This window comes from Diadema antillarum, unplaced genomic scaffold (genome assembly GCF_040938485.1).
Source record: "Diadema antillarum isolate AM-2024a unplaced genomic scaffold, OU_Dant_1.0 scf00000167, whole genome shotgun sequence".
NCBI classification, from domain to species: Eukaryota; Metazoa; Echinodermata; class Echinoidea; order Diadematoida; family Diadematidae; genus Diadema; species Diadema antillarum.
In genome coordinates this window covers 370,263-381,015 of record NW_027271056.1, presented here as the reverse complement: position 1 = coordinate 381,015, position 10,753 = coordinate 370,263, and the positions used below count along the sequence as shown (strand labels likewise).

General features: G+C 36.8%; 1 protein-coding gene across 1 annotated transcript; it reads left to right on the top strand.

Moving 5' to 3' along the window:
* The first annotated feature begins 4,307 nt into the window (after nt 1-4,307).
* On the top strand, nt 4,308-10,454 carry LOC139722514 (cathepsin L-like peptidase). Its single transcript, XM_071633801.1, has 7 exons — nt 4,308-4,331; nt 4,590-4,875; nt 6,028-6,177; nt 8,018-8,242; nt 8,494-8,659; nt 9,689-9,797; nt 10,233-10,454. Exons 2-7 carry the CDS (start codon nt 4,621-4,623, stop codon nt 10,330-10,332), a joined length of 1,005 nt encoding a protein of 334 aa, XP_071489902.1. The 5' UTR covers nt 4,308-4,331; nt 4,590-4,620; the 3' UTR covers nt 10,333-10,454.
* The last annotated feature ends 299 nt before the right edge of the window (nt 10,455-10,753 follow it).

Here is a 10,753-nt window from a genome sequence, read left to right as displayed (position 1 = left end):
CATAGTGTTAAGACTGTAAGGTTGTCGCTGTGGCCATAGTAATCTTAATGTTCTATTCCAGTTAATTTTATCAATATCAGTTAAATTCCTTTCAATTCAGTAAAAATCGCCTGTTTATGCAGAACATATAGAAGAATAGAAGAGAGTACACATAAACTAATTTTGAAAACAATATCACCCAGACCACGTGGTAACCAGTTTTTCGTGGACAGATCAGGCTGTTTTAAGCTAGGAGGGGGATACATGAGGGGAATTTTACATGTTTATATCAGAAATTAGATTTTTTTTTCCCCTACGAAAACAGTAAAAAAAAAAAGAAAAAAAAGATGTGCATGGTTAAATCCCGGTATCTCTCAGCTCTTGTTCCGCGTCTGCTATTACATTTTTTAAATGAAACGATCTAATGTACACTTTTTGTGAAATACAGTGTATTAGGAAAATTGTCAATCCCCAGAGGGTGCCAAGTCTATGGAGGGGGACCGAGCAAGTGGAGGGTCGGGTGGTGCTTACGTCCCTGGACAAAATATGTTTTACCCACAATGATACTCTCGACGCAGGTGCATAAATGGGTATCTGGCAACGCTAGGGTATTACTAATAGCTGGGCCCTCTGATACAGCAGTGACAACACTGAAGACGCTGCTCTGATAAAGAAAAAAAAAGAAGAAAGAAGGTAGCTTTTGCATTTTTATAACTGAAATTCAACATTTCTGACTCACACTTTTAGTGGAATATCTGGGAAATTCGTCGATCAGAGAAGCTTAGTAAGTCTGTAAAAGAGACCCAGCGCACCCATACACACGAGGAAGTATAATTGCATTTTTATAATTGCAGTTCAACTATCTAGTGTACACTCTAGGTGGAATATTTAGAAAATTGTCAATCCCCAAAGTGTAGCCATCTGTGTATGGAGAGGAGCAACTCTCGTATACAGTATATGAGGAAATTGTGCATCTTTTAATTGAAGTGACAAATGTGGTACACATTTTTGATGAAATATTCGGAAATTTGTCAATCTGAAATGTGCACTTAGTCTATGGAAAGGGACCAAACGGGAAGGATGTGGAAAAGAGGGTATCTCACTCCCAAGCTAAGGAGATTTTACATTTTCAGAACTAAAATTCCACGATCTGGAGCACACTTCAGGTGAAATATTTGGACAATTTTCTATCAAAAAAGCAAGAAAATCTTCGACATCTCGCACATATTTTCACATTTTCACCAACAACATTTTCAGGGGGTTCTGCCACTCCCCCCCCCCCCCCCCCCCCCCCTCAGTCTGGATCGACGCCCCTGTTAGAAATTCTCCTAAATCCAGTCCTGGAAATTATGGTCGTAATATGTAGGACAGGTAAAAACTTATACCTGAATTCCTGTGTCATAAAATAATTATGTTTAGTTGACAAGTTATTCAACAAATTTGTTTCAATGGAGAAGATAGAAAATAGTTTCCTGCATTCAAGGAAACCCAAACTTTCGAATCAAGTTATTCTTATAAAATCCTTTTACGATTTTAAAAGAGATGATGAAAGTTAGAAAGTAAAGCATTAAGAAAGTGTATCTATTATGATAAATTATCACAATTATATTTTGACCATAATTATCATGGACAACATTTCATTCATTTTGTGAACAGAAAATGCAAATTCGACTTTTTCTCATCTTGATTTACTTTCTTTCATGAGTTATTTTGAAGGTATTTAAATAGTGTCGTATGTAATCATAATTGACCTGTTATATCTTTACAAAAAATTGTCACAGATATCATTTTGAAATTGTTACCCTTTAGTGATCATAGACAATTAAAATCTATTCTTTTCTTTGTATCTCCCGAAACTGTTCAAGTTCTTATTTATCGATATAGATGAGCATTTACCTTCAAATTATTGTCAAGTTGTGGGTGATGGGACAACTTGCAGGTCATGCACACAATGCATAGCCTATTCAAGCGATTGTCTTGAGGGCCATGGAGGGACTTGACAGGAATTACTTAAAAAATCATCATGAGATGTCGTCAGGTGCCTTCGAATTTTTGAGTAAATAAGCAAAAATTTGATATCTATTTTTCTTTCTCACTGTCCTGTGCAAATTTACACAAAGTTATTAAGAGCTCACGAGGTTGGTGCTGATATTACGACTGGTTGAAGTTCAACGAACTTGATAAGCATACAAGTCAAGAGGATTTGATTAGTAGCTCTTTATCTGTCTTAAGATTATAGTCTCGCGGACTGACGCATGTACAGGGATCATGTGCTTCAAATTAATATCAGATATATGGAATTAATGCATATCTTTGATTGACGTACATAGATTACGAACAATCACTTCACAAATCTGTAAACTCATGCACGTGCCATGCAAGAACAAAGCAAGTACTTTGTACAAATGTCGGGGGACGGTGGCCTAAGAGTTACTTGTTAAGCAAATTTACCAAAGTCATGATTACACCATGATTGCGTAGCAAGAGTTGTCCAGGTACGATTTTCTGTCCAAGATGTCCAACTCATAGTTCTACGGTGTCAGGGTAAAATGAAAATGCGATTCCCAAACCCAGACACAAAATGGGCCACACACTCAGGTGTAGATTCACGTCAGCATCATTCCCTGTCGTCTGTACATGCATACTAGTAGTGCATGTGCTAAGAACACTCTAAAATACCGCTGATAGCGTTAGTATAGGGTGGATTTTTTGGAAGGTGGTCACTTTTATATAAATTCGTGGTATAAGAAATTTCACTCACTTAAGGCTATAGGTCATGTGCCAAGATTATGCTGTTTTAAACTCTTGAATATGTTTTCTTTTGAGAGACAGCAAAAGGAACAAAAGTATTATGTGCTATGAGTTAGCATAATTTCTGCGTGATAGATAGGTGGGATGCTTTCAAAGTTGTCACGAGACTCTAATTGATAAGAAGTGAACATGTGACGGCAAAGCCGATAATTAACTGGCCAATAACCGTCGCCCTGCAGGGTTCATAGAACGTAATTGTATGTACTTTCAATGGTTTACTGCATGTAATAATGTCATTAAAAGCACAATATATTCAACGGCAAAGCAAGCAAACAACTACTGCACTCTAGAATAAATATCAATTATTCAAAGTCCATCCTCTATTCTAAGTCACAAGATTTTCAAACGTCGCATTAAAATTTATGTGAATGATGACTTTAAAAAAGTGCCTCAATAATGATCATCATATCAAAACGTTTTATTTATCTCTGCGGCTCATGTGATTCTCACTTTTAGCTAATATAACGTTTTCCCAAGTGGTCACAATTAATGTTCAATGCATTTGGAGCTGAAATTGAATTCAGTTTTAATATTCATGTCTGTTCATCCGTCTTGATTCTTTGTTGGCATGGAAACAGTAATATTACAAGATAAGCAGAGTACGCACTCAGCATATAATACTGTAACGGCAGTGCGTAATGTCAACTTGTTAGATTGCATCTCGAAATTTGGGAATCATTGTTGTCTCAGCTCATTTTGCTTATTTTCGGTACACTTTATGGGGCTATAGTTTTATTGTACAAGTACATGAGATCTGACGTAAATGATAATAAAAATAATCATTGTATTCCAGTATACAATGATATCACCAGAGTGAAAATAAACCTTGAACAGAAATTTCAGTGCTTGTAGTTCTATTTTCCTGTTTTATATATGCAGTTCATGTTATTTTCGGTTCTCCATGGCTTTCTTTCGTCACATATAACTATCTATTTTTTTTCTTGGCATAAGATACGCCCCTGAATATAATAGGCTTTTAAATCACATGATTTACTCCACTACTGATAGTAATGTCGTACTAGTTATATTCATAAGGGGACCGTTATATATTGGAATAGATATAGAACAATCAGTGAGGAGAGAGACAAATATGACATAAAATTATGAAACTGTTATAGATAGGTAATTGTACACCTTGTTGGAAAGATACGTACTAGGATACCGAGAGTAAAATTGACACTTAGTCAACACAAATTGATTAGGTATGCATAGTATAATTTCCCAATTGCATTTCCTTGTTATGACAGCAGCACGAAATGGCTGCGTTGATTCCTTTCTTCTATTTATGCCTATGCCTATTTTTTCCTTCCATATGATTTTCCCTATGCTGCTTGAGGACATAAAGATACACTACTTATCAAATTTGTATAGTTCTGTGTAAGTTGACGTTGATGTGACGTCACATAATAAAACACGAAACCTCGTGATCACGAGGAACGAAGATAAGATTGCGACGTGAGCTTATAAATTGGCCTCTCCTCGAGTCCCGCAGTCAGTCTTGAATGTCGTGGCTTTTCTACAACGTTTGGATCCTATTTCATGTGAGTAAAGTTGGTTTTTTTTTTTAGGATGTTTGTTTCTTTGATTTTAGTCAAAAGAATTGGTCTAGAGAAAATAGGAAAGTTATTTGTATTGTTACATTTTCTGTCTTGCAGAAATGACAGTATCAATAATCGGCATTTCTATGGGTATTATTTTGCCGATTAACAGCGTCTCTGGTTTTCTCTAGTATGTGCGTCTAACAACCTGTTCTGATCATAATGTAACCATAACCCCTTATTGATTCTTTAACTATACAGATCTAGTCCTCAACCAAACCAACGTGTCAAGATGAAGTCGCTACAGGTCATCGTTCTGGCCATGTGCGTGTTTGGCAGCATGGCCGTCAGCCTCTTCACTCAGGACTTCGACATCGAGTTCGACCAGTGGAAGGCCCTCCACGGCAAGAAATACGCCAGTGTTGCAGAGGAGGCAGTGAAGCGGTTGACGTGGCAACGGAACCTCGAGATGATCGTCAAACACAATCTCGAGCATCAAAGAGGCCTTCACACGTACCGCCTCGGAATGAACGAGTTCGGAGATATGGTATGCCTTTCATAACGATCTGAAATTGTGACGTAGCTTAAAAAGTGCTTTTATAGTATTGCTTGAGGTGAGGATTCGGCATTCAACTTTTTTAGAGATACCTAGAAACCACTCAATGGAGTGTTAAGGAGCATGTGATTATAAGAGGGATTCAAAGTTTGTTTGATGAAAATTGGTTTTGAAATGGTGGAGATATCCAAAAACAAAGTTCGACAAAGCGATTCTTATAGATTTGGGTCCCACATTTTTTTAAAGGACTCCTTTGCTTTGGATATCTCAGCCATTTTAAAACCAATTTTTATCAAATAAACTTTGAATCCCTCTTAGAATTAGATGCTCTTTCATATTTCATTGAGATTTTTCGTTAACACACACAAAAAGAGTTAAAGCCCCATCTCAACCGAAACTATACCATCCCTTTAAAGGTGTCATCATTCTGGATTTGGCAACTGTGTTGTCTGACAATACTGTTGCTAAAAAGTAGCAATAAGCTAGATGTCTACCTCCCCTCTAGTTTATTATACCTGTTCATTCGAAGTGAGCTGTGATAGTTTAAAAAGCTGAGATAAGTGGTATCACCAGACAGCACTGCCTCATTCAGCTCAGTTTGAGCCTGGTAGTGTATTCCTGGCCCTAAAGCCTCTAGGTATATTGCTTTATCGGTGCGGGAAGTACCGGCACAGTTTCCATGCAAATCTCCGATATATTCTCATCTCTTTGACGTGTCACGTGTTTCGTGCTGATGATACTTTCCTTGTCGATGATAGGTATAACACGAGGACCATACAGCTAGTTGGTATGCATCACTATAATCGAGGACGGGATCATGCTAGAACTGTTCCTTCGAGGAGAATATTTTATTCGACAGCATTATCATTAAAACATACCAATTATCCTTTTACGAGGCGTCCATCAGCGGACTATGAGTTCCCATCTGTCATGTCACCAGTATCATCTGATGTCTTGTTTCATCAATACACTTAAGATATATTCATCCATATCTTTTTTTGTTGACATCAAAACTTATAATTGTTGACAAATCAGCACCATTGTTCTACAGCTTGTGAAGAAAATTGTTATAAAATGATAATAAATAAATAATACTAAAAAGTGATTAAAGTTGTTTGTTTTTGTCATCACTTTACACGACAGACACATGAGGAGTTCGTCTCCTTCTTCAATGGCCTGAAGATGACTGACAAAAGTGAACGCGGATCAACATTTCTTGCCCCAGCAAACCTCGTCTTGCCAAAATCAGTCGACTGGCGCAAGGAGGGTTACGTCACAGGCGTCAAGAATCAGGTAGGTGTCTAGATCGACAATGCTCTGGGGTAGATTTGATCTTCCGACATAAAGGACAAGTCCACCCTCATAGACACGGGGATTGAGTGAATGCAGCAAAATTAGAAGAACACATCAATGAGAGTTGAAGGGAAATCGGACGATCCCTTCAAAATTTATGATTTTTTGAAGTGTCTTTTTTTTTTTGCTAAGCCACTGCTGGATGACCAGACAACTACAGCTTAATATTTTTATAAACAAAATTAGAAAAAATATTTCCACTTTTCTTGCATGATAAAAGAACGCTTGACTTACCTCTTTCAGAAGGCAGGGGGAATGATATCACCATTAGTATAATTATGTTAGTAGCAAGTCCAAGAAATTTGCACTTTTTAAAAATATAATTAAAAAAATCCTCTTTCTATTTTCCTTATATCGTTCTACGCATGAGACATCATACACTGTGGTACTCTTCTGATCTAGCAGTGGCTGCGCAGTTATACTTTAAAAATTCATAACTTTGGAACGGATTATCTGATTTTCGCCAAACTTTCAGTGATGGGTTTTACTATGCAGTATTGCTGCCTTCATCGAATCCACATACTACGTATGAAGGTGGATTTGTCCTTTAATTTTCACCTTTGCTTTTTCCCACAAAATCTAATCAGAAATACGCCCAGATGGCAATGGACAGTAGTAACTCCATTGTCTTTAGTACTTTGTCAATCTAGTTCCTTCCATGATTTGTTTATGTACTGTTTAGAGCTCTTATTATCACTTCTTCCTCGATTTATGTTCGAATTCAAGTATGATTCATCTCTGATTCTGTTGTGTGCTTTGTATGGTTTTTATAAAACTTCCGTGCTCAATTTACAAAAGTCTTTTTTTTTCATATATTCTAATGTCAAAGTTACATATATTTTCCCTTTATAAATACAGATATAACTATTTGTCCATATTAAACACATCAGCAAACACCAGCACGTATATAGACACACACACATAAAACAGTTTAATTTCAAAGTGATAAACAATATTGTACCTTTTAAGGATAATCTATTGAAATGGAAAATTACCATCAATGCACAGTGTAATGAAAACGAATCGTTAATGCATAATTTGTTATACTGTCCGAGAATAAGAACCATCTGGGCAAGGACCAGTGACCCTTATTTTTGAATGCTCAAGAAAAATATCATCATAGATGAGAAAATCATAGTAATCGGGTATGAGATTTGTGAGAAGAATTATTTCTTTATCAACGCAATAATTGATTTCATGGTTTATGCAATTCATAAGGTATATCTTACGGAAGAATACAGAAACCAGCGATTTGATGCATCCTTTATTGTAAAAGAATTCAAATATGAGTTTCTGTTCAACATCTCTAAAAAAAGAAGTATTCGAGAAATCGATGATAAAATTCGTTACATACAGAATTTCCATTTGATGTAAATTGAACTATGCTACAATTGTTTTATGTTTGTATTAACGTATGCATGATTCTGAATAATTTATTAAATAAAGTCCCTCAGATTGAGGACAAAAAAAAATAGACACACACACACACATGCACGCACATGCGGGGATGTGTGCACGAAAGTACTTGTGACAACAAGGAAGCAATCACTATATACAGTAAAAAAAATGTGTATATATATAGATAGATCTAGCTTCAACCTCACAAAAACATGATTATTATGACTATGATGACTACGAAAGTATCCACTTTTAGAAAGGGACAAGTGTAATGACTCGAAAGAGGGTACTTTCCATGGACTGACGGTGATGCTATTTATGGTGATCACATGTCTCAATCTTTAAAAAACAAAACAAAACAAAACTTTTATGTCTTTCTCAGCTGCAATGTGGATCCTGCTGGGCTTTCAGCGCCACCGGCTCCCTTGAGGGACAGCATTTCAAGAAGTCTGGTAAGCTGGTCAGTCTCAGCGAGCAGAACCTAGTGGACTGCTCTGGACCCGAGGGCAACGATGGCTGCGAGGGTGGTTTGATGGACCAGGCCTTCCAGTACATTATGGATAACAACGGTATCGATACCGAGGAAAGCTATCCGTACGTTGGTCAGGTAAGTAAATGAAAAAAAAAAAAAACAACTCATGTTTTTCTGTATTGACAAGGCGTCACAGCAATTAAATGAAAGCATGATGTAAAATACATTAGACTGAGGACATTATGAAGGAGGTGAGGATTTTCATCATTCCTCGCAAAGTGTAGGCGTACAATTGTATAAGAGTAAATAATTTCTCGTGTTGCATGCGTATAGAATGAAAGATAAAATGAAAGAATGGATTTTCTCTTGTGACGTCACGCCCACAGGATGGGAGTTGCCATTTCAAGGCATCGTCAGTGGGCGCCACGTGCACAGGTTACAAAGACATTCCGTCTGGGGACGAGGAGGCCCTCACGCAGGCCATCGCCAGCCAAGGCCCAATCTCCGTGGCTATCGACGCCAGTCACATGTCCTTCCAGTTCTACGAATCCGGTAAGATTCTCGATGATTCAAACAGTGGTTAAAACGAAAGAGGCTATTTCAATTGTATATGAAGGGAAATACATAGAAAAAAACAGCAATGAAATGAGCAACAATGTCTTTCATTCTGAAGAGGGGGAAAAGGAAAAGAAGTTGTGACTCAGATTAAAAAAGTGTCTGAAAGTTTTCTTTTTCTGCTGTCACCGATCTCCTTCTATGATGACAAAACAGTAAACAGGAAACTAAAAAAAGATACTGTTAACTGCATTAATGTGTAACAACGAAAAAAATTGAACTGTGTATCAAAGCTAACTCTTAGCCGTAATGCACAGGAAATACACATAACATTACTAGGGCATATAAATTTCTTTCAGAACTAATAGAAATGACAACGAAAGTAAAGAACAAGCAGTCGAAACTTGTGGAAGGTCCATTCCGTCTCTTAGTAGTGAATAAAGGCAAATTAAAACCGTTTGATACAGGAAAAGCATATCATTGCATTCTGTCGTATAAATATTATCTCTATTACATAACATCCATTCTTCGGGTATAAGAATAATGATGATGATAATGATAATAGTAATAATGATGATAATAATGATATGTAGTAATGATAATAAAAATATAATATTAATAATATTGATGATAATAATAACAATTGTGTATTGAAGGTTATTGCAACACTTGTAGAGACCGAATTTACTCTCATGTTTGTAGAGTATTCACATCTTTGAAGTAGTCAAAATAAGGAATTTTCTGTGTCTGTTTTTATGATAGGTTAATTTATATCTTTATCTCTATTCACATCTTCATTACCTTTATCAACTCCATCTGCACTTCCGTTACCAAGAATCGCACTTCCTCCTAATCAAATGGTTTTTTTTTCTTCATATGTCTCCCTTTTCTCACCACAAAGTGAGCGAAACGAAACAAGAGACAACAACAACAACAACAACACTTTGATATATCTCTGGTATAGCTGTAGGGATATCGTGCGATCCGCCATTACCCTAGGTTTCTATGTCATTTTCTTTTTCCCAGGTGTATACAGTGAGCCCGCCTGCAGTTCTTCTCAACTGGACCACGGCGTCTTGGCTGTCGGTTATGATTCCACGTCCGATGGAACGGATTACTACATCGTGAAGAACAGGTGGGTTCCAAAAGACATTGCAGAATGCCAAAGATTGATTTCATGATTTAAGGTATTATTTGGCAACAGTACTTTGTACTAACTACATATACGTAGTAATATCACCGCCGCTTTACTATTTCAACTGTACTTACAATTTGAATGAGCACCAAAATAGTATAAGATCATATTGTTTTCATATATTCAAGTATCATCTTGTTACGCATCTTGTATTCCATATTTAGAACAGGAGAGAATAGAGATGCCATTTATATTTGGTTGAAACTATTGTCATTGAACCTGATCCTGAACCTGAATATCTATTAACCTTAACTTTTTGCCTGCTTTTTGCAAATTAGTTAGTACATAAATTGATGATGTATTTGTGACAATTATTTGTTGTCATGGTTTGCTTATGTTGTGTCTTTGTTTTCTCATCTTTTTGTCCTCAATCAGCTGGGGCACAAGCTGGGGAATGAAGGGTTACATCTGGATGTCCAGGAACAAGAACAACCAGTGCGGTATTGCTACCATGTCCAGCTATCCCCTGGTGTAATTCTCGATCTTCGAGTCCCTCCCAGGCTCTCCCTGAAGCTCTCGGTTTAATGTCTCCTGTCTAGGTGCCCCTGGTACATTACCGATGCGATAGTCTCTCATTCTGTTTACATCAATCCTGAAAACGAGCAGTACTATTACGTGTTAAAATTATATAGTTTTCATAAGCATCTTTTCTTCCTTTTGTATATTTTGTACCAAATCTTGTCAGTGCAATGTAATTCTGTCTAAACAATGCTGTTACTGCTGTCAAAATACAGTTAACGTGTTTCTTGATTGAGTATGAGTGAGACTGTACCAATAACTTGATAAAGGGAACGTAGCATATCTATTTTCCCAGCATTTTGTAATTATGTTCTGTTTCATGCTGAATGAGTTGACAAGAGGTTTGAGTGTTAAAAAGGGAAAATGCTCATTTCGTT

Excerpts from the sequence above, each read along its gene's own strand:
- LOC139722514 (XM_071633801.1), top strand. The coding sequence starts at position 4,621 with ATGAAGTCGCTACAGGTCATCGTTCTGGCCATGTGCGTGTTTGGCAGC. Across the intron at positions 8,243-8,493 it reads GCTATCCGTACGTTGGTCAG|GATGGGAGTTGCCATTTCAA; the intron begins GTAAGTAAATGA and ends TCACGCCCACAG. Across the intron at positions 9,798-10,232 it reads TACTACATCGTGAAGAACAG|CTGGGGCACAAGCTGGGGAA; the intron begins GTGGGTTCCAAA and ends GTCCTCAATCAG.